At 36.5% G+C, this 24108-nt stretch overlaps 1 protein-coding gene across 1 annotated transcript; it reads left to right on the top strand.

Annotated features, from left to right (window-relative positions):
• The first annotated feature begins 1295 nt into the window (after nt 1-1295).
• Nucleotides 1296-20664, top strand: LOC131900964 (zinc finger protein 93-like). Its single transcript, XM_059252268.1, has 7 exons — nt 1296-1514; nt 8059-8185; nt 8653-8748; nt 17886-17975; nt 18237-19534; nt 19619-19841; nt 20594-20664. The coding sequence occupies exons 1-7, from the start codon at nt 1296-1298 to the stop codon at nt 20662-20664; spliced, it is 2124 nt and encodes a 707-aa protein (XP_059108251.1).
• Nucleotides 20665-24108: the final 3444 nt, after the last annotated feature.

Genomic DNA, 24108 nt, shown 5'->3' with positions numbered 1-24108 from the left:
CTCACCATGCCCCTCTTTGTAATGGAGACCCCTGCAGCTCACTGCCTTCAGCTTCAGTCTGTGATCAAGCTATTGTCTAGTCTGTTTCCCCCTGCAATGTACATAATACATTGTTCCTCTTCTTTAGTCTGAAGGGAGAAGCCATGATCCACACACAAATCCTTTCTCTGTTCTGCATTGGACAGTCCACTATGTGACTCAAACTGGTAATTTTAGAATTCGGTGGTGATGTAGATGTATAATCCAAGATTTAGTCTGGTTAGTCAGGATAACAAGGGAAATGCCCTGTGGGGTGACAGACAGGGTGTAAGTCCACCTCAAGAAACATCAGAGACCATGGAACAAAATTGCTTTTCAAAAAGACTGGAAATGCTCCTGTTCTAGAATTAATATACCTTTACTGCACACCAAGATTTAATGTTGATTGTGACCCTGTATTGATCTCTAGAGCAGAATTTAGAGGCCTGTTTATTAATGGAGGGATGGTCCTTTCTGCTGGTTATAAATCAGGGTTGTCTCTTTTGTTATGGGAATGTAGCTGGTTAATCCTGGGGAACAAATATTTACATCTTATTATACTAATCTCCAACAGGCATGGTTAACATACTGATAGAAACTCGCAACATGCCCCCAGGGGCATGGACATGCATGCCCGGCAGGACTCTTAGTCACTTCCACCTAGTCCTTTCTGGGTCAAATGGCCTGCCTGACCCATGACCCAATGGCCCCGTGCTTGTGTAAAGCACGCAGGGCAACCATGTGATCTATGTGCATTCGTGCAATAGCCACATGGGCCTGTGTGCACAGGTGTGACCCAGCCTTTATAAGCCAGCACCATGTTTTCCCAGCCACCTTCACACTAGTGTCTTTCCACAGGCCTGTTCATCTTAATAAAACGCCTCATCTTAATAAAACTCTTGTTAGTGGATTCTGTCATGTTTCCTGACTTTTCCTCACAGGGTAAGAGTGCCAAAAAAACCCAACACATACTTCTTATCTTTGGGGTATTTGGGATGCATTCCTCCCTTACCTAAATTCTACTTTGTGAATTGATGTCTGCTAAGAACTGGTGACACCTTATACCATAAATTCTATTACCATCAATTCTATTTTTTCCACATCACATTTTAGCAGTGGAGTCCTACTTTACACTGGAGATACTGTTTATGAGCTCCATGGAATTAATTTCAGATGGACCCTAAACCTAAATGTGAAAAAAGCTCAAAGTGCAGTACCTCTGGAAGGTAAAGATGATATGGGATGACAGTTATCTGAGTTTGGCAAATCTTTGTTCCATGGCGACAACATACGCACTAAAGGCACAGGCATTTCACAGCGATGTCAACAAGCTTATTTACAGCCCAGTCCCACTCCCAATGCTCTGCACAGATGCAGTCTGTGGAGTGAAGATACACAAAGGCTGCCAGCAGGCCCAGGAAATGCAAAGACATTGCATCATCACACAGAGAAATACCATGAAGGGCCATGCAAGAACAGGTGGAACTCTACATCCTGTAACTGGCTCCCACCCAGCAAGTGGAGGACTCACCAAACTGGCTCCCATGACTCAACTGTCCACTCCTCCCAGTCTGGGGACAGCAGCCCCTCACTCACCATGTTGTGGTTTTCTAGCTTGCCCAAGCTCTCAGCTCAGCTTTCTGCAGCAGCAATCACAGCACACCACTCAACACCACTGGCACCAGCTCCTCTTTAAGTCAAGACTGAAGCTAGTGAGCAGAAGGACCCTGCACAATTTCTGACTGGCAGGTTGCCTGGAGGGCCTGATTGGCTAGTGAGGCCTGAGTGACAAGAGCACCTCCCATAGGGTTATACTGTGCCTTAAGCACAGTTCAATGGTTCCTGACCCTGTCTTCCACCCCAAACAAAGACCTTTTCTGAAACATGAGAGATTTACATTCCAATAGCACCTCCCCTGGCTCCAATAGCATACCCTGCTCTCTTCCTGCCCTCCACAGGCACTTCCCCTTCTTCCTTCTGGGCACAATGTGACTAGCTAGCTCATACAGGCCACTATACTATGTGGGTTGGAGTGGTTCCCTGTTACACAGGTCGAAAGGTACCCGGAATATTAGTAAATGAAGAGAAATTTAAGCACACACACACAAAAATGTTTGTTAGGTGGCTTCACACTGAGGTCAGGTGGGTTGAACGTACTTTTTATCTGCTTGTCACAGGGACTTCAGACAACCAGGAAAGAAAATCAGGAAGTAGATCACAAACAAGATAAAAGGTCTTTCTCCCATGAGAAAGCTGGATGATAAGTCCATTGCTTAAGGATTTTTATTCCTGAAATTCAGAGCAAACTGTTGGCAAAATAAATAATAATAATAATGAGTAGTCTTCATGGAAATTTGTATACTTAGAGAATAATGGAGTTAAAAAGAATGCATTTATGAGCACCATTGTTAGCCAGCACATCTTTCTCTGTGAGAAGGTGAAAAAAAAACACAACTGTATCATTCAAGTTTCTCTACATGATCTGGACTGGTAGACTGAAACTCTCCATGTATGTAGAAAGTTTATTTTAACAGAACATCTTACAAGCTGTGGTCCAGGTATTTCAAAAGAGGCTCCTACCAATGGAAATTTGAAAACCTCAGTAGTTGTTAGTTCATGAGGCTAAATATTTAAGATGGACCTCAGTATACACCAAAATACCAAGGAAATATGTTCTAATGCTGGTAAAGCTATGAACTTGTTAGCCAGTGCTATGGTAAGGAAACAAAGAGAAAGAGAGAGAGAGAGAGTGAGAGAGAGTTCTCCTTCACTATACTTTATATGTACAGGCTGCCACAAGAGGTGCAATCCAGATTAAATATGGAATTTAATTTTCATTTATTTATGTATTTATTTTTGATGTTTTCAAGACAAGGTTTATCTTTGTAGCCCATGAACTCATTCTGTAGACCAGGCCACAGACAATTTCAGGACAATCCAACAGTTCTACCTCCTGGGTGCTTGAGTTAAAGGTGTATACAGTCGCCAAGGTGCTGAATGTCGATATCACCTTAAATAACCAAGATTAAAAATGGATCTTTAAATTCAAAACAAAACAAAAATCTCTCACAAGCATAACCAACTTTTTGGGTTTTAATTAATTCCAGAAGTAGTCAGTGTGACTAAAAAGAATAGCCATCACAACAGCCAAGAAAGAAGAAACGAGAAAATTTTCTTACCTCCAAGAGGCAGGGAAATCATGCTTTTCCTAAACTAGGGAATATGTTAATTTTACTTAGAAAATCTGGACATGTTTATATAGAATTCTCCCTATTCCTAAACAAGTGAGTAAACAAGTCCACTTCTGAACACGATCACAAAGTAAAAGCCAAGATATTTAGGGATATTCTTACTGCAATGTCTTGCAGAAACATACATAAATTATAAAAATAATGGAAAGAAATTCCTCAGGCATCTCATACCACAACGTCTTACCTGAAAATCACTAAGTGAAACAATGAAAAATTATTTCATTAAAGCCAATGCAATGTGTCAATCTTGATGTTCAATCTAAAAGTTAACTACCAATACCACAATTCTCACAGACACAAAAGATAGAGAACACAAATGCAGAAAAGTTTAAGGAAAAGTCACTTAACTGTACTGTATACTCTGGTCCTAGATGAATGGTTATGATGAGTTCTATTAACGTCAAAACAAGGCTGCTTTTTCCTCTGAACAGACTGGCTCAGGGGAAGGTCACCACTTCTTTCATGTAAGAACACAGGGATGTCATTTTAACTAGCCCTGGCTGCTGTCAGTCTAAGCGCTGTGACATCACTGTAGAAAATTCTGTTCTTCCCTGTTTCTAACTTAAAAAAATTATATAGGTGTTTTCCATGCATGTGCCAATGAATAGTACTTAAAGATAACAAAGGAAGGCAGAAGATCCCTGGGACTGGAGTTACAGCAAATTATTAACTATCATGTGAGTTCTAGAAAGTGAACCTGGGTCCTCTGTAACAACAGCAAGTACTCTGAAGGACTGAACCATCTAGCCCCTCTTTTTAATTAAAATTTATATCCATAAATTTTGAACTAAAGGATATTACATCCTTTCCCCTTTTATGTCTTCATTCATTCCCATCCCAAATCCCTTCTAAATTCTTTCTTGCTAAGTGTGGTTGAATCAGTATGCTGAAGTACATGAATACAACCTGCTGCATTCATTGTTGATGGTTGTACATATATGGATAATTGGCTGACCAAGTTGTATTGGACAAATAATTAGGGAGTTTTTCCTTGCCTCATTCTCTCAAATGAAGGAGAATTCTACTTTTTAATCAGCACCAGGGCCAGGTGGTACATGCCTTTAATCCCAGCACTGAGGAGGCAAAGCCAGGTCAATCTCTGTGAGTTTGAGGCCAGCCTAGTCTACAGAGCAAGATCCCTTTTTTTTTTTTTTTTGGCTTTTCAAGACAGGGTTTCTCTGTGTAGCTTTGCGCCTTTCCTGGAGCTCGCTCTGTAGACCAGTAGATACTTTACCTTAGTGCAAAAAAGAAAGACAAAAATATATTGTCTATTTAATTTCAAATATTAATGGAATGTCTGAGTAATTACAATGCAATTCATGTAGAAAACAAAGACAAAATAGGTGTGTGTAGATTTCTATGTTGTCAATGTAACTTCCAGGGTATTTTCCATGAATTTCCCCTATGGTAACCATCAATATATGTTAAATTGCCACCAAAAACAATGATGTTAAAGGATGGAATTCAGTGTTTTTCACTAAAATCTTAAGGTATTAGGTGATTCTTTGGAGCTCACATATTGTAAAAAATTCCACCTGGTTCTCCTCATTTTTCTTTCTTTTCTTTCTTTCTTTCTTTCTTTCTTTCTTTCTTTCTTTCTTTCTTTCTTTCTTTCTTTCTGATTTTTCAAGACAGGATTTCTTTATGTTGCTTTTGGACCCTGTCCAGGAACTCAGTTTGTAGCCCAGGCTGGCTTCAAACACACAGGGATTCACCAGGCTCTGCCTCCTGAATGCTGGGATTAAAGGCATGTGCCACCACCACCCATCTCCTCATTTTTCACCCATAATTAGTTAACAGTGTTTCTAGGTGAATTAATGTCATTATGAAAATAAATTTGTGAAATGTTTTAATCACTGCAAAGTTGCAGAATCTCAATATTATAAATTGTATCATGGTAACAAATGAAAATGTCAGTGGAGACTTTAGATGGAAATGCATTGCCTTTATGCTTCTTGGACACAACTATATTTTTTTACCCAGTTGAAGAATTACTTTCATCTGAGATACCCCATAGATACTGTGTGTTATCTTCCATGGAAGCCTCATTTTGCTTTAATCAACCACCTAAGAGTAAGAAAATGTGAGATTCATTAATGCTTCTCAATGGCAGCTGTGCTCAGCATTAATTTGAAATGCCCATGTGATTCTGCTATCTCTAGCAAGTCAATTTAACCATGTTGCCAGGTCTGTTCTAAAGTCATTCATTCTGGCCAAACAGTCTATCTTCATGAATGCATGAAAGTAGAACGTTGAGTTTTGTCTGCTTCTGGGAGCTCATGTTTTTAACATCACTGCTCCAATAAAGTATAGAGAGTGAGGTTTTTGATCCTCCTTCCAATCTCTTAGTGTGGTAGAAAGTATACAAGGGTTTTCTTGCTTTGAAACCCCAAATATTATCAGAAAGGTGAAATTTTGAGATAAAGTTTACTGAGAGGATTCAGATGGAAGGGAAAAAAGAGATGGCTTTTTCTCAGGTAAATGTGTGTATGGAGGTGAGATTTGTTGCCTGTTCTCCTACAAATGCTTCTTTTGTGGTGATCCCAAACATTTACATTATCTCAAAGTTTTTACAAGGCTCTTTTTTTCTATTTCTGATGTGGTTGTCAAGGTAAAGTTTTATTTGAATGCATGTCATATGAATGTATGCTGCCTTCCACTGTTTTCTCACTTTATTTTTCAAAATAAATTCTCTGCACTAATGCATAGTATAAAAATTTGATATACAAAAATACATGCATATCCATGTCTTAAGAAAATGGAATTGAGTCATCTTATATGAATGAGAAAAAAACTATGTTCCATGATCCTTTTACTCAGGTATCTATTTGCTCAGTATAGACTGTTGAAGAAAGAGGCACTATGAAAAAAAATGGAATGTCTTCCTGTCAATGGATAATGTTTAAATTATTATTTCTATGAAAGACATACTGTGTTATATACTAGGTTGAGGTATTTAAATGTAATACAAACTTCCAAATGGAATTTGCCAGTCATAAGGTGATATGAAATTATCCTATCAGGCAAATTTTCTTCTGCTTATTGTTCTGTTTTGTGGCTGGATTCAGAGAGTCTATTCCATTGTTTCTCTTTGCTATCTATTAACCCTACAGTGAACTTGCAATGCCCTTCTGTTTTGCTGACACATGCTAACAATCACTCACCTGAGAGCTGATGCAATATTACATCCTATGGTTATAGAGTACATTTTTGAACAAATGAACTAATAGAGTATTTGTAGGCAAAGTGTATTTATATTCATGTTGATTTCACAAACAATAAGTCTGAACAAGGAAATTTTAGGTGGTAGGAGTTGAAGTGTCTTCATTAACGACCAACAATATTAACCTGGGTGCAAGGATGCCATTATTTAGATACAGTGTTTGCAAGTGAATCCAAAAGAAGGATTTTCACTATTTAAAATAAACATAAAAGAGAATCTAATCAAGTTTTTCTGCAAAACTGAAAAATAGTAGAATTGTAGAATGAAACATGGAAACTAAAGGGAATGTCTCATTACAGACACTGTTGAGGTATCAATTTTCTACTGTGCCTTGGTTGTAGGCAAGTGTATTACTTAAGCCAGGGTGAGAAATACATTAAGTTGAGGCTACGGCTCAGATTCCATGCACTATTTCAAATACAGGTGTCTGTTATGTTTTAATTAATGATGTCAGGGAAATGGAATGTGAGGAAGGGGTCACTACAATTTCTTACAATCGTGTTCAGACTCAATTTAAAATGTCTGTGCACAGTAAAAAGCAGGGTGGTGAGGCCGCCTACCCAGGTTGTAGAAATTGCCATGATCTGCTGGAATAACAGACCCTCTCAATGCAGAAAAGGAGAAATTAAGTTTTGATCTCTCTGTAAAAATTCATGATCTCTGCATCTCTGCTATGTCCCAAATCACTGATTGAGGACATTTTTTTTTTTTAACCTGCTTTCTGGTCTCTGAGTGTGGTAGCAGGGAATACAGCTGCTGATACCTTTGCATACAGAATAGTATCAGAAAAATGAAACTTTAAGATAAACTTCCTGTCCAAGCAGTCGTGGCACATACCTTTAATCCAAGCACTCTAGAGGCAGAGGCAGGTGGATCTCTGTGAATTCCAGGCCATCCTGGGCTACAGAGTGAGTTCCAGGAAATGCTCCAAAACCACACAGAGAAACTCTGTCTCGATAAACCAAAAATAAATAAATAAATAAATAAAATAAAAAATAAAAAGATAAACTTCCTGACAGGATCCATAGGAAAGGGGAAGAACAGATGGCATGTTCTCAGGTAAATGGTTGCACAAGGATGGGACAGATTAACATTCCATACATAAGTGCTTCATTTGCAGAGCTCTCAAAAACTCTTACAAAAACTATATTTTTATATTTTCTTATATTTTTGAAATAAATTATTATCACTGTCATTTCTGTTCTACATCCTGATTTTAATTCTTTCCTGCATCTTTTATTTCCCAATATGACTTTTCTACATGTCTTCATGATCTGAAGTATTTATAAATTTTCTGATATTAGAGATGAATATTGAAACTCAATTCATACTGAAGACAACTTCAGATGTTATCACTGAGAAAAGGCACATATTTCATGAAATGTTTAAATGTTGGGCACTTTGATCTCATGAAAGTGTCACAACATCCTCCCTCTTAATATATAACATTTGAAAATTGAAGATTGATTACTGATAATATAGGGATTTATTTAGTTAAATACTCTTTTGTGGGGCAAATAAGGACTCAAACCAATGTAACAAAGAGAATTTGAATTTTCATTTCAGAGTCCATTGACTTTCAAGGACGTGGCCATCAGTTTCTCCAAGGAGGAATGGGAATGCCTGGACACTTCTCAGAGGGATTTATACAGAGAGGTCATGTTGGAGAACTACAGCAACCTGGTTTCTGTAGGTGAGAATAAATTTTTTCATGATTGCTGCTTAACACTAGGAATGTCTAGCAACTTGTATTAGTATTTGAAATGTTTTCTATCAATGAATTCCAATTATTTCTATATTTCAGTGAGTGTAATAGTGACTGAAAATTTTCTTATTTTAAATTTTAAATGGCCTTTTAATTTAGCCTAATAGTTCCTTAAATCCAAATATTTGCAGTCAGTCACAATAATTTGTGAATACAGTTTGATTCCAACAGTTTTGTTTTTGTAATGGGGAAATTAAAGGAAAGTTGAATGTATACACAATGAACATTAAATTTTCTTAAAAGTCTACAGAACCTGTCAAGTATATAGTAAAAAGACTCCACTTATGAGCCTTTCTTTATGTAACTTCATGTCCACTGAGGATAAGCCTGTGTTAGATCCCAACACTTTTCCACATCATGTTAAGTAATTTTCATATATCTCCTCTAATTCACAGGCCTTTCTGTATCAAAACCAGAGCTAGTCACCTGTCTTGAACAGAACAAAGAACCCTGGATCATGAACATAGGGGAAGTAGAAGGTAGAGACTCAGGTAAGTTGGAAGGGAAGTGGTTCATTTGTCAAGTACAAAGAAAGACACAAATAATGACTTCATTTGGATTAGCCTAGATCCTCATGAGAAGAGATGCCTGAGAATTTCATTTAGAATTGTGTACTAGGATCAAGCACACAGAGAATTTTACATGATTTTCCCTCATTTATTCAGAATAGTGAGTAGGTGAAATTTGGAATGCCAATAGCAATTTGACAATGTTTGTGGTGCTTTGTTTTCCAATAAATGCCTGGATTTTTTCTTATATGACAGTGATTCTCGTGTTTTTCTGTATTTTCTGAAAATTTTTACAATATTTCTGGATCAATTTATTATTATTTCTTTTACCTCTTGCATACTATCCCTTTACCACACTAACCTAATGTCCTGATTCCCACATCCCATCTCATTCTCTCTATCAAAGAAATAACAGAAAATATATTAAAAAATTGAGGAAGATTTTTGCTGGCCAACTATTTCTGAACACAAGACTTTGAATATGAGTGATATACCCTGGTGTTACTCAATGAAAAACTGATTTTCTGACTCATGAAAGCTAAGGACTGCACATGTTCTTGTCAAAAAGATGTGACTATTGTTCTACTTTCAACTTTACAAGCTGAGAGTTTGTCCGTCTTGAGTTTCTGTGGGTTTTGGCCTTGCTGTCTCAGACTTGATTATATGGCCATTACTCTTATTCTATTTGTAAACTTCTTCCCTAGAGTCATTTACCATTTTTTGTCTTTATGTTCTCTCTGCATCCATTTATCCACATGTGCCTGAACCCTGATGCAAGGATTAAGATAAAGGAATCCCAGGTAGGGTTGGTTCTCCAAAATCTTCACATTAAGCTTCTTTTTTGTTGTTGTTGTTGTTGTTTTTGTTTTTTCAAGACAGGGTTTCTCTGTGTAGCTTTGTGCCTTTCCTGAAACTCACTTGGTAGCCCACGCTGGCCTTGAACTCACAGAGATTCACGTGGCTCTTTCTCCTGATTGCTGGGATTAAAGGTGTGTGCCACCACCACCAGGCCACATTAAGATTCTTTAGTGAAGGAAGAGTGATGCACAAATCTAATGGTATAACAATATAGCATTATTTGTTGGCACATGACTTCAAGTTTGGGTATTGGATACACCATCATATAGTAAAGACATTTAAATTGTTTTTAGATATACACATGCTTTAACAAGATTCTACAGAAGTACAGTTGTCTACGTTTCTTGAAAAGATTTCTCCAGTGGTCCAAAGAGATAAAAATACTTTCCTGCAAATCTGAATTGCAGAGTTCAATCACTAGGACAAAGACAGTAGAACGAGGTTTCTGAAAACTACCATCCAATCATATACATGCCCATATTCATAGAGCCAATAAATATATAAATAAATGTTTAAGATTATCAAGAACAGGCCTATAATCATAGTTACTCCTCTTTGTATTTGCTCTTCTACACTACTCTATCATCACTTTCATGACTTAATACTGTTTTAATTTCTCCTTTTTTTAAAACAGTGATATTTTTAATTATCTCTTCTGTTGAAAATCCCAATATCCCATTTTGCCCCATACTAGCTAACTAAAAACTCTAGAAAACATAGAGACTAAAATCTTAAAAGCTAGCATCCATAAATTTGAGAAAATATGCATTTGTCTTTCTGGTTTAAGTTACTTAGTATAATTCTTCTCAGTTCCATCCATTTACCTACAATATGTATAATATCAAAAAAATGAGTGAATTTCTTAGCATAGAACCTAACAAAGATAAATTAAATGACAAATAATTTAGCATGTCACATGTTCTTAAGTTGAACAGAAGGAACAACAACAACAATAACAACAAAAAACTCAACTTAAGAAAGCCAGATGAATTCAAAAAAGAATCCCTCCAGATAATTAATACATTTGCAATTATAAGACAAAATGGAAAATTTCCATTTCAAGAAAACATAAAAATAATTGTCTACTAGGATTAGAAGAACAGTCTATGAGAGCCCAAATGATCTCTTCATTAAATTCAAAAAAGGCTTTTGACAAACACACCACGTCATTATAAAATTCAACAGTAGGAGGAACACATCTACATAAAATAGAATATGTTTATTGCAAGTAATTACCAACATAAACATTTTATATGGAGAAAGCTCAAAACAGTTCTTCTATAAATGGGAAAATAAAGGATACTCACTCTCTCCATACCTATTATATGTTATGCTTGAAGACTTATGTGTCAGTCTAAGATGATATGACATTCAAGGGGATACAGGTGGGAACAGATATGTCATAGTATCTACATTACACATAATATGTATTTTATACCAGAAAATTAAATCAAAATTCTTATGCTTGGTGCTAAGGTTACTGCTATTCTCTCTTTCACCTATTGTACTGACTTTCCTTCCATCATAACTGAAAATTTTTCCCAAACTTTTTTTTCCCAATTCATATGTTCCTCTACCTCAAAACTCTCATCAAAGAATGATAGATACCTATTGAATGCTGTGACCAGGAGAATTGCCATCTGCCATGGGTTATCCCTGTTAGTGCTTGCCTAATGCAAACTAGTGAGACCTGAAATGATATAATCATTAATAATAAAGCTGGACTAACATTCTGAAGTTATATATTTTGTATGTATACAAGAAAAAATATATACATAAATATGTAACTGTAACAATTATCAACTGGAGGTTAAATTATTGATTTGAGGATATGGGAGGTATGGAGGGAAATTGGCAGGGATAATGTTAAAATGAAATTATATTTAAAATAATTTACACTTAAAAATTTTTTGAATTTCAGATGTAAACCCTGAGTTATGATATTTTACTTTGAAATAGAATTCTACCTTCCAGTCTACTTTGAAAATATAAATTTTATTCAGTAGGCCTTTTATCAATGTGGTGCTTTAGGGTGGAGAGAGTTTCTCTGTGTAACTGCCCTGGCTGTCCAGTAATTTGCTCTGTAGTCCAGGCTGGCCAGGAACTCACAGAGATTTGCCTGCCTCTGACCTCAGAGTTCTGAAATTAAAACCTCTGTGTCCTGAGTGCTGGGACTAAAGGCATGTGCCACCACTGTTCAGCTTGCTTTTTTGTGTTTTTGAATAGAAACTTATTAGAGATCTAAGACTTTTTGCAAAATGCAGATTGTAATGAACTCTGGCCACCATTCATAGTCTGCATTCAAGTCAGTGAAGAATACTTTAAGAAAAAGTCAGACTGTGATTCACATCGAAGGGCCATCTGGGATGTTTCTATCATTTAGTTAAACTAGGACAGGACATAGTGAGGACAAGATCAAGGTCTGCTTAGCTGACAACTAGTTTTACAGGGGAGAAACCCATCCATCTTAATGTTGCAAAGGGCAACTTGGCCTAATTGACTCTCTTGGCATTTTTTTATTGCCTGGACATATAATTTACTTTTCTCACCTTTCCTCTTTTTTGAGACAGGGTCTGTAACCATGTAGTCCTGGTTAGCCAGGAACTGAATATGTAGATCAGGATGGCCTAGTAACCATAGAGAATCACCTGCCTCTGCCTTTCAAATGCTGAGATGAAAGGCAAGTTTTTTTTATCAATTTAAGATATTCTTAGGCAGCTGAAAAACTGAAAGACCTATAGATAGACTGAGTGTCACACTATTGGAGAAAAGTTATGTTGTGTCTCAGTATGTTAAGTGTCAGTTCACTTGTTCACATGTAAAATAGTGGTTTGGTTTAATTCAATCTTTGATTATTTTTAAATATAACAAAATTAATTCTTATAAGATTAAATCTATCATATTAGAGTTTTACAAGACAAAAAAAAACAACAGAACAAAAAAGTCAAAGAACAGACATAATAATCAAAGTTCAACTCATTGTCATGCTCAATAATCCCATAAAACCATTAAATCAGAAGTCATAATTTTTACACAAAAAATTTGAACGAACCTGTGCAGTCCTTGTGTTTGTTGCTTCATTCTCTCTGAGTTCATATGAAATTCCCCATGTTAATTTAGAGGGCCTTGTTTTCTTGATATTTTCCATCCCTGTGCCTCTTATACTATCTCCACCTCCTCTTCTGCAGGGTTGCCTGAGCAATGGAGGGGAGGTATTCAATAGAAAGATCTCATTTAGAGTTGAGTGTTCAAGGTCTCTGACTCACTGTAGAATTTCTGGCAGTATGTTTATATATTTTTGTGTATTCTTTAGGAGAAACCTTCCCTGATAACATGTAAACAACACACTGACCTATGAGTATTGCAGAATGTCATGAGGAGTCATTTTATTGCTACATTTTTCTTTCTTTAGATAAGCAGTATGTTGTTTTATCCTAATTCCATGGGCTTTCTAGTATCAAGTTTATGGTCATCTAAGAAATGTCAGGTATGGTATCCATCTAGGGAAATGGCCTTAATTCAAATCAATTATTGGTTATTTGCTCCATCAATCTTTGTTCCACCTTTGTCCTACCTTATCTTACTGGCAGAATTCCATTGAAGAAAATGGCTGTTTGGGCTGAGTATCTGTTGAAAATGCAGAAATTGTTCTTCTATCAAAGAAAATAGAGGTTTAGTGCCCTCTGTAGGCACTAGGCCTATGTCTCAGTTTTCAATGATTTATATCATTATTGTCTTCAGTAATTAAACTTTATTTTCAGTTCACAGAGAGGAAGGGGTAAAACTGGCATATGCCAGGCATGTTTGGGTGTATACTTTGGTCTACTTCGCTATCATTCAATTGTTTGGAACACAATTTTTATTCTGAAATCTGTTTTAGATCATAAAAGAGAGAGATTTTGGACTCTGCTATCCCTATTATTTAGCAATATTTTTTGATATCTTTCATGTATACTTCTGGAAGTTCCCACTGAATTTTGTTTCAATGCTACACCTCAAATGACATTAATTTTATCTGTCTCAACCTGTACTCCTGCCTAGAACCCCATCTCTATTCACCCTGTGCTATCTATTCATACTTGTTTATTCTATTTCCCTTCCTAAAGAAGATATATCTGTTTCATTCCTCTTGTACTTCTACAGATTGTAGCTTTGTTATCATTGTCTTCATGGCTCTTATCCACTAATAAGTGGACCATGAGTGAGTAGAGTCAATAGCAGAATGTCTGATAAAGGTCTGAGGATGAGATTGGGACACAGGACATGGGGACATGGATGCAGAATTGATAATGTGCAACTAGTGTCTTTGATTCTCTGGTAAGAATGGCCTCTATTTGAAGAGAATTACTGCTATAGTTTCAAGTAGGAACAAAGCAATGAGTTATGAGATGAAAATTTGGATGCGGAAATCTGTGTGATCCTTTTTAGATTAGTGCAGGAGAGAAGAAATGTCTTCAGAAGTTGTTGTGTTTTCTTCCAGATCTGGGGATGAGTCTTGGGGGATAGATTTAGAAGAGCAGAGAAAAAGGTGAAAATCAGCAATTTGCCTCCCTGCTTTCCTTCCCAGTTGGGTTCCTGGGTCTTTGTTTCTGCTGGATTTGGAGTGTGGACAATACAATCAGGAATAGAGGAAGGTTCAGGGGTGGGATGTGGGATACTTTGACCGAGGGAAGGATGAGGCTGCTGGAGTTCTGCTACAGAGCTTGGGCTGAATCTGTTACATTGGAGTTTAAGAGCCATTGTGAGAGGTGAAGTCCTGGAGTTTACTTCTTACCTGGCAGGAGGGCCTCTGGAGTTCCAGGGAATTCCTGCCAGAGTTGGGTGCTGAGATCAAGAAAGGTTGTGAAAAAATGGTGTTAGAATTGGAAGATGTTTTTTAACCATTGGAGATAAAATCACAGGCAGCAGGGAACCTGCAGCAGGCCATTTTATCAGAGCTGAAGATGGGACTGTGGGATTGGATTAAGAAAAGAAAAAGTTGAGGTGAAGGTCTGCAGTTAGTATATCTGCTCTTCTGGCTGGAGTTGCCTGTCAGTCTTAAATACTCTTTCTTTTCTCTTGTTTTCTATTGATGTGCATGTTATGAATCATTTCATACCTTCTAATTCATAAAAAATTCCCTTCTACTTCTATTATAGCAGACAGTTTTGCTTACTACTGTAGTCAGTATAGGCCCTTATTCTCTTTAGAATTGCACTGTCCCTGGCTCTTTTGGTTAGTACCTTCTCCTCTGAAATCAGCTATTATTCTAATGGGCTTTCCTTTACATGAGACATTTAATTCCCTTCTTCATATTTTATTTTATTTTTTTATAATTTATTTAATTTTATTTTATGTGCATTGGTGTGAAGGTGTCAGATCTTCTGAAACTTGAGTTACAGACAGCTGTGACCTGTCATTTGGGTGCTGGGAATGGAACCTGGGTACTCTGGAAAAGTAGCCAGTATTCTTAACCACTGTGCCATCTCTCAAGCCCCCCACCTTCATATTTTAATGCTCTTGTTTTGTTTTGTATATTAACTAGTGCTTTCTGTGTGTTATTTCTTTTTATATTTTTGCCTATTTGGTGTTGTACAAATATGTATGTGTCTGCTTCTGATATGCAATTAAATTACTCTTTTTTTGAGTTTGATATTATATTTGCTATTTTTCTGTCTTACTTATAAAGCTTTATGTTGACTTTTGTAATTATTTTCCTGTTACAACTTCACTTTAGACTGAGTTCTCATCAATAAATCTATACTTTCTGGAATTTTTTTGAAACTGGACTGTCTTCATTTATGTCTCTGTGTTTGTTACATCACTCAGGTTTTTTAGGTTCTTCTCATTAATTTTATTGGGCTGTTTGTCTAATTTAAGCACTTTGACTACTTTAATAGTGTTTATGATAGTTCTTCCACCTTCTTTATCATGGCAATTATGGATTGAAGAATACTTCTATGAGAATGATTGACTTTGGGAGTGGTGGTAAAATGCTGGCTTTATTCTTTATATTGTATGTGTGATTTTCTATTATTTTGATTAAACACCATTACCAGAAAAATGTATAAAACTAAAAGTTTCATTGGGCTTAAGGTACCATGAGAATAAGACACCATTATGCCATGGGGTGAAGTCAAGAGGCAGTAAATGTGGCAGAAAGAACACATAACATTGAAATGTCAAATTTCAAGGAAGCACCTGAAAGGAAGCTAAAGATAGTTTGTTTTTCTTATACTTCAAGGTCCTAACTCACTTCCACATTTTATTCATTAAGCCCATACTGTGAGTCAAATAATGTGGCTACATGAAAACAAAGTTGTCAAGTGTGTGACCTTTAGGAACATTGTTATTCAAACTAGCATATGTAGTGATCACATTCTCTGATCTTGTGATCAAAATTAGTCCTGTGAACTATTTTGTAATTTCTGTCTTCTATGCACAAAGAAGACTTACTGGACCACAATAAGTACATGGAAGCTTATTGTGTAGGCTAGATATAGCATTGGTGGTGAGGTGACAAGTAGGAACAGGGGATGAGCAAAATTGCAAGAATGGCATCCCATTGTAAGGGTGAATGTAGGAGTATTCTGGACAGAGATAATCAGTCTAGATATGGGCACACAGGGTAGAATATAGATTAGAACCTGGGATTGGTGAGGGTATGTGGATGAGGGGATATTGTGGAACCACCAATCTGAGAACAAGAATAAAATGTATGTCACCATACTGGGATCAAAAGTGCTGATGATATGCATGAAGGAGAATTGGGAAGTATTCTATGCTCCCTTGTTAGGGACAGAAGAAAGCCAGGGTCCTTCATAATGTTTGTAAGAGTTAGCAGTACAGGTTGAAGTTTCTATCTTGATCATGTGTTCAGGAAATGACACAGAGTTTATTACTTATGCATTTGTTGTATGTGGATGAGAGGATATGTTGGCATGGACCTACTTGCTCACTCTTATGTAGGACAGTAATAATTCAGAGTGGATGGCAGCCATGATTGATCAGGTTCTGGTGTATGCCTACAGAAGGGATCAGGGGCATTCTGTCTTTGTGGTAAACAATGAGGGGGGTGCAAAACAGGTTGTTCTGTTAAGTAAAAAGGAAAGAAGTGGATGTTCCCAAGGAGGAGTAGTGTCGACAAAAAAACTATGATTTCTTGGACTATGATTGTGTCTGCAAAAATAATCATAGCAGGGAATACAAGAGACATGTTTCCAATTTACATGGCAAGTGGGAGAGCTTCATTTTTCCCCAAAATTATTGTGTAAGTTTGCCTGTTACATGTCTTCATGAATACCAAACATTCCATGAATGACACTCATTTTTTATAAGCACATTTAGTTCCTACAGCCAAACTTAGAAAATTTCCTACTATACAGCATTGATAGGTTCCACAAACTGTGTCATTTTATGCATTATATTCTCATATTGTTTTCAAATCATTTTACAAATCAAGAGTTTGTTTGTTTTAATTTTTCCAGATCTGTCATATTACCAGACTCAGGAGGTTTTTCAACAGATGTACAAACAAGATTCTTTACAGGAACAAAAAGCAGGCTTAGGTGAAAATTGTGGTCTTGACTTGTTACATAGAAGGAAATTCTGGAATTATCATGGTGACAACAGAGACTCTGAATTATGTTTCAATGAGAATTATGTTTTTGAAAAAGATACCAAAGGTATTAGTTATGAAAAACATCAAGAACTCCTAGTGTGCCCAAGGAGAGCACACTCTGTGTCAGGTACAAGTTCAGAACCAAATGATTATATGGAAAAATATTCACACCAAGCATGGACACCTGGCTATTCTCTACATGGATATGTGAAAACTTCACAAAGGGACACACGGTGTAATAGTTCAAATTTTTTGCAATATTTTTCAAGTGTGGTGGGATTAAATGGTAATCAAAAAGTCCCTGAAGAAAGGAATGTTTTAAGCACAGAAAAATATTCAAATCATCAGCAGTATGCTATTTCCTCTACTCAAAATTTGGCAGAGTTTCCTGAACAATTACTTCCACTATGTGTAAAATTCTACAGTTTAGAACAACATAAATATTTTAAGAAAAAAATGTAGCATAATATTTACCATAGGGAAAGTACTTGTCAAAATTCCTATATACTTAGTGATGTGAATAATGACCTTGCTAAGTTTTCTTTGCTAAATAATTACCAGAATAGTCAATTTGAAATACCTTTTAATGGCAAGGACTCATGGACTTATTCTACTGATGACATAATTCCTAAAAGTTCTCAGATAAATACTTGCTTGACAGTTAATCATTCTGAAAACCATGCACATCAAAAGATTTTTGATAAGTACTCAAATACTTCTTTGCACCAACATGACCATATCAAAGAGAAGCATTGGACAAACATTCAAAAAGACCAAATTCTTTATGAATTCTCAAACTGCACTCAGTATAATGGAATTAATACTCAAGATATTTATGAGAGAAAAACAGGTGATGCATGTATGAAGGTCACAATTGAATCCTCAAATCTAGAGATGGATAATATAAAGCAAACTGGAACAAAATTTTGCCAGGTTAAAGACTGTAATAAATTCTTTGATTTTAATTCAAATATAACTCAAAACTTTTCAAGTCACACTGCAGAAGAGAAACCATACAGATGTAATGCATGTGGAAAGTCCTATAACAAATTCTCATACCTTCATATTCATCACAGAATCCATATTAGAGAGGAACCTTACATATGTGATGAATGTGGAAAGTCCTTTGTCCAGTCCTCCACTCTTCAATGTCACAAGAGAATCCACACTGGAGAAAAGCCTTATAAATGTGTTCAATGTGGAAAGTGCTTTAGGAATCGCTCATCTCTTTGTGCTCATCAGAGAATCCATACTGGAGAGAAACCTTATAAATGTGATGAATGTGGAAAATCCTTTGTCCAGTCCTCCAATCTTCAATGTCACAAGAGAATCCATACTGGTGAAAAGCCTTATAAATGTGATGAATGTGGAAAATCCTTTGTCCAGTCCTCCACTCTTCAATATCACAAGAAAATCCATACTGGAGAAAAGCCTTATAAATGTGATGAATGTGGAAAGTGCTTTAGGAATGGCTCATCTCTTTGTGCTCATCAGAGAATCCATACTGGAGAGAAACCTTATAAATGTGATGAATGTGGAAAGTCCTTTGTCCAAATCTCTAAACTTCAATGTCACAAGAGAATCCATACTGGAGAGAAATCTTATAAATGTGATGAATGTGGAAAGTGCTTTAGAGATGTCTCATATCTTCATGTTCATCAGAGAATCCATACTGGAGAGAAACCTTATAAATGTGATGAATGTGGAAAATCCTTTGTCCAGTCCTCCACTCTTCAACATCACAAGAGAATCCATACTGGAGAAAAGCCTTATAAATGTGATGAATGTGGAAAGTGCTTTAGGGATGGCTCATCTCTTTGTGCTCATCAGAGAATCCATACTGGAGAGAAACCTTATAAATGTGATGAGTGTGGAAAGTCCTTTGTCCAATCCTCTAAACTTCAACGTCATAGGAGAATCCATACTGGAGAGAAATCTTATAAATGTAATGAATGTGGAAAATGCTTTAGATATATCTCATCTCTTCATGTTCATCAGAGAATCCATACTGGAGAGAAACCTTATAAATGTGATGAATGTGGAAAATTCTTTGTCCAGTCCTCCACTCTCCAATGTCACAAGAGAATCCATACTGGAGAAAAGCCTTATAAATGTAATGAATGTGGAAAGTGTTTCAGGAATGGCTCATCTCTTTGTGCTCATCAGAGAATCCATACTGGGGAGAAACCTTATAAATGTGATGAATGTGGAAAGTCCTTTGTCCAAATCTCTAAACTTCAATGTCACAAGAGAATCCATACTGGAGAGAAATCTTATAAATGTGATGAATGTGGAAAGTGCTTTAGAGATGTCTCATCTCTTCATGTTCATCATAAAATCCATACTGGAGAGAAACCTTATAGATGTGATGAATGTGGAAAATCCTTTGTCCAGTCCTCCACTCTTCAACGTCACAAGAGAATCCATACTGGAGAAAAGCCTTATAAATATGATGAATGTGGAAAGTGCTTTAGGAATGGCTCATCTCTTTGTGCTCATCAGAGAATCCATACTGGAGAGAAACCTTATAAATGTGATGAATGTGGAAAGTCCTTTGTCCAATCCTCTAAACTTCAACGTCATAGGAGAATCCATACTGGAGAGAAATCTTATAAATGTAATGAATGTGGAAAATGCTTTAGATATATCTCATCTCTTCATGTTCATCAGAGAATCCATACTGGAGAGAAACCTTATAAATGTGATGAATGTGGAAAATCCTTTGTCCAGTCCTCCACTCTTCAATGTCACAAAAGAATCCATACTGGAGAAAAGCCTTATAAATGTAATGAATGTGGAAAGTGCTTCAGGAATGGCTCATCTCTTTGTGCTCATCAGAGAATCCATACTGGGGAGAAACCTTATAAATGGGATGAATCTGGAAAGTCCTTTGTATAGTCTTCCAAACGTCAATGTCATAGGAGAATCCATACTGGAGAGAAACCTTATAAATGTGATGAATGTGGAAAGTACTTTAGGCATGGCTCTTCTCTTCATGTTCATCATAGCATCCTTACTAGAGGTAAACCACAGAAAAACTAAAAATGCATCAAGTTGTCTACCCATTGCTCTTCAGTTAAAGATCATCACTGAACTCGTATCTGAGTCAAGCCTTATAAATTTAAAGAATGTGAACATTCATTTACCACATCCTCAACACTTCTTTATCTTTCCTAACCCATACCGGAGAGAAACATTACAAGTATGAAGACTATAGAAAATGAAGACATCAGAAAACTCATTAGAATGAAATTTGAAAAAAATTCAATAATAATTATCAACTCTATTTCAGTATCATATATTTCTGCAATAAAATTTCCTTCTGAATTTGTGGAATAAACAAATCTTTGATCAATATTTATTCCTTAGACAGTATCACAAACATCACTTTTGGAAGCCCTGTACTTGATGTGAATTTGGAAGTGTTTATTCAGAAGTAGGCCTTATAATTACTAAATGTTTATTGAAAAGTTAGCTATGCATATTGCTTTATGAAAACATTTATTCTCATTATATACAGTAAGTTCTTGTTTGAAAACACTAAATTAATAGCAATGTGAAACAGAAGAATTCTTTCTAATAGATGATTAATGACTGCAATGCAAAGTCCAAGTAGCTACATAATTATTTTATGCAATTTGTTAAAGATGATATTGACTTACATGTGATGTTATTATATTCTATGCCATTTTTATATTCCCAATATTTTAAGTTTTGAAGAGTGTATTTTAAGGATTGTTTTTACCTCATATTAATTTCCTGTTTTTATGAGTACAAATAAATGTATTATACCCTTTGTTTATTTATATTTTCCTTGACAAGTTGAATCTTCATTTTAAAAAAATGATGGCATTATGAAGATTAGCTATTTCAGAAATGGCAATTCTAATAAATACACATCATTAAAATTTAAACTGGGTTCTATAGAAAACTATAAGAGTGGAAATAAGCATATGCAAAAACAATATTATAAGTCCAAGGGAAGGAGAGAAAGGATTGTTTTAAGTAAATTATGTCTCTATTTTCACAGTGAGATAAGATAATGCTTGATCTCCTTGATTCCTACAATTCTTCTTCCCTCTCTTCTTGCTCATAGGAACTCACAGAGTTTTAACTAGCAACCAGGGAGCCTTCATGTGACCAAACTTAGCCCTCTAGTATATGTAACATGTTTGTAGTTTGTCTATTTGTGGAAGTAACAACAATGGGAGCAGGGTCTGTCTCTAATGCTTTAGTTGACTCTTTAGAACCCATTCCTCTTACTGGATTGCTTTGCCTAATGTAATTTCAAGGGGAGGGTCTTAGTATTAGAGCTAATTGATAGGTCATTCTTTGCTGATATGCATTGGAGGCTGCCCCCTTTCTTAACAGAGCCAGAGGGGCACTGGATTGTGGTGTGGAGTGGAATTTGGGAAGGAATTGGAGAAAAGGAGGGAGGGGAAAATAAGGTCGGGATATAAAATAATTAATAAATTATTAAATTTGTAGAAGAATAACAGTACAAACACACAGACAAAAAATTTTTTTTGTAAATTGACTACTGATGAGTCTCAGTGTAGGATAGTCATTCTTAAATTTCCTAATGCTGTGAAATTTTAATATAGTATTAAATATCTTGGTGATCTTAAACTATAACATTATTTTCATTGCTCTTTAATAAGCATAATTTTGTTCATGTTATAAATTGTAATGTACATATCTGATATTGCTGATGGTCTTTCAAGAACCCTGGTAAAGGGTCATTGCACCCACCAAAGGGACCATGACCCACAGGTTGAGAACTGAGGCTGTATGATTTCTATAAACTGATTATGTAGAGAGAAATGCAAACAAGCAAAAATAAACAAGATGTAACTTATTCTTCAAATATTGTCAAGTGAAATTCAAGGTAGATACCTGATAACCTAGTATTTTTGAACAAATGAGCCATTCAAATAATACTCTTTCTAGCAGCCCTGGACATAAGTGCAGGTATATCCACTGGAAGAGCAGGACTGATTATACCCCTAGATATTTACTTCAGCTTTCCTCATAATTCATCCAAGATTTCCAACGAGTAGCTCAGACCATCCTTACTCTTCAGGAACTGATAAACTCACTGGCCATTGTAGTATTACAAATTCAGAGAGGATTAGATTTATTAAACAGCAGAAAGAGGTGGTCTTTGTCTATTTCTTGTGGAAGAGTGTTGCTTTTATGTCAAACAATCAGGGATAATGAAAGATAAGATCCAACAGCACCAGATGAATCTTCAAACAAAAAACAGCTTGATGCCCCCAGACAGTGGAACACTAATAGTCAGATATGGAAATGGATTCTGCCTTTCTTATCACCTCATTTCTTCTTTTTCCTAGCCATACTAATTGAACCCTGCCTCATAAACATCTTGGTTAGATTTCTTCAACAACAGATAAAAATATTTCTAACCAAACTCTGAGCCACTTAATATTACAGGATGACTGGTTCCTATTGACAAAGCCAGATCTGCTGAACCTGTTTACAACCTGCGAAGGAAGATCAAGATTTTTCCAAGAAACTCGATGCCCCAAATCAGTAGGAAACAGTTTAATGATAACCCCCACCTTTCCAGCTCCTAGCTGCTTATTTACACTTTCCAACTCCTAATTCCTTATTACCCTTTCCAAATCCCAGCTGCTTATTACCCTTTGCAACCCCCAGTGGCTTATTTCTAAACAAAAAAGGGGGAATGTAGGGAATAAAAGCTAGCTAAAGAAACCCACTTTGACCCTGGAGCCCAGAACAAGGAAAAGATAGCTCAGATAAAGCTCATGAAAGAAACACAGTTTGGATAAAATCAGAGCCATCTCTGACCCTGGTGAACTGACTTGTGAAACCAACCAATCACAGAGTAAAACAGTAGAATCCTGGCCCTAAAGCTCATTACCAGGAAAAGAATTACATCCTATGTTTGAGATCTGAACCAGAGAATTGAACACTTCATCTCCAAACACAGAACTGAGAATATATGTCCTGACTCTGAATCTAGTGCAAAAATAACACTCTTGGTTCCTAGAATCAGAGTCAGTGAAAGAAATGAGCCCTGGTCTTAGAGGTAGTATCAAAAAGCCAAGAAAGGATAGTGAAATAAACACAGTTTGGCCCTGAAATTGGGGCCATCTCTGTCCCTCACCCACAAAACTGGCTAAACCCTGTGCAGAAAAAACAAACAAAGAAACAACTAACCCATCATGGGTTGACTCTACCCCCAGGACATCCTTTGAAACCATCCTGCCTGGTCAGTTGTGAGCTGTTCTCTCCACCCTGGTAGAGGCAGCTACTCTCCTGTATTCATCCTTCCCAAATAAATCATGTTCTCAAAAGAGTTTTGGGTGTGAAGAACTTCATCCACTGATGTACAGAAGAACCTTACTGAGATATCCCATTGTAGCTAGAGTTTTCCTGCCTGGCCCAAAGTCAGGACAAATCTCTCTCACCTGCCAGTCCCACAGCCACTCAGACCTGACCAAGTAAACACAGAGACTTATATTGATTACAAATTGTATGGCCGTGGCAGGCTTCTTGCTAACTTTTCTTACAGCTTAAATTAATCCATTTCTATAAATCTATACCTTGCCATGTGGCTTGTGGCTTACCAGCATCTTCACATTCTGTTTGTCATCACGGTGGCTGGCAGTGTCTCTCTCTCTCAGCCTTCCACTTCTCAGCTTTATTCTCCTTCTTGTCCCGCCTATACTTCCTGACTGGCCACTGGCCAATCAGTGACTTATTTATTGACCAATCAGCAACACATTTGCCATACAGAACATCTCACAGCATCCCATAGTAGATTGAGCAAAGGGGAGCTGAACTGAAGATCCTTGCTCAGATGTCTGTCAATGGACAGAGCAAGAGAGAGCTTAAAA

Source organism: Peromyscus eremicus, unplaced genomic scaffold, assembly GCF_949786415.1.
Source record: "Peromyscus eremicus unplaced genomic scaffold, PerEre_H2_v1 PerEre#2#chrX_unloc_1, whole genome shotgun sequence".
In the NCBI taxonomy this organism is placed as follows: Eukaryota; Metazoa; Chordata; class Mammalia; order Rodentia; family Cricetidae; genus Peromyscus; species Peromyscus eremicus.
Note: the sequence above shows the minus strand (reverse complement) of the source record. Positions and strands in the feature narration are given on the sequence as shown.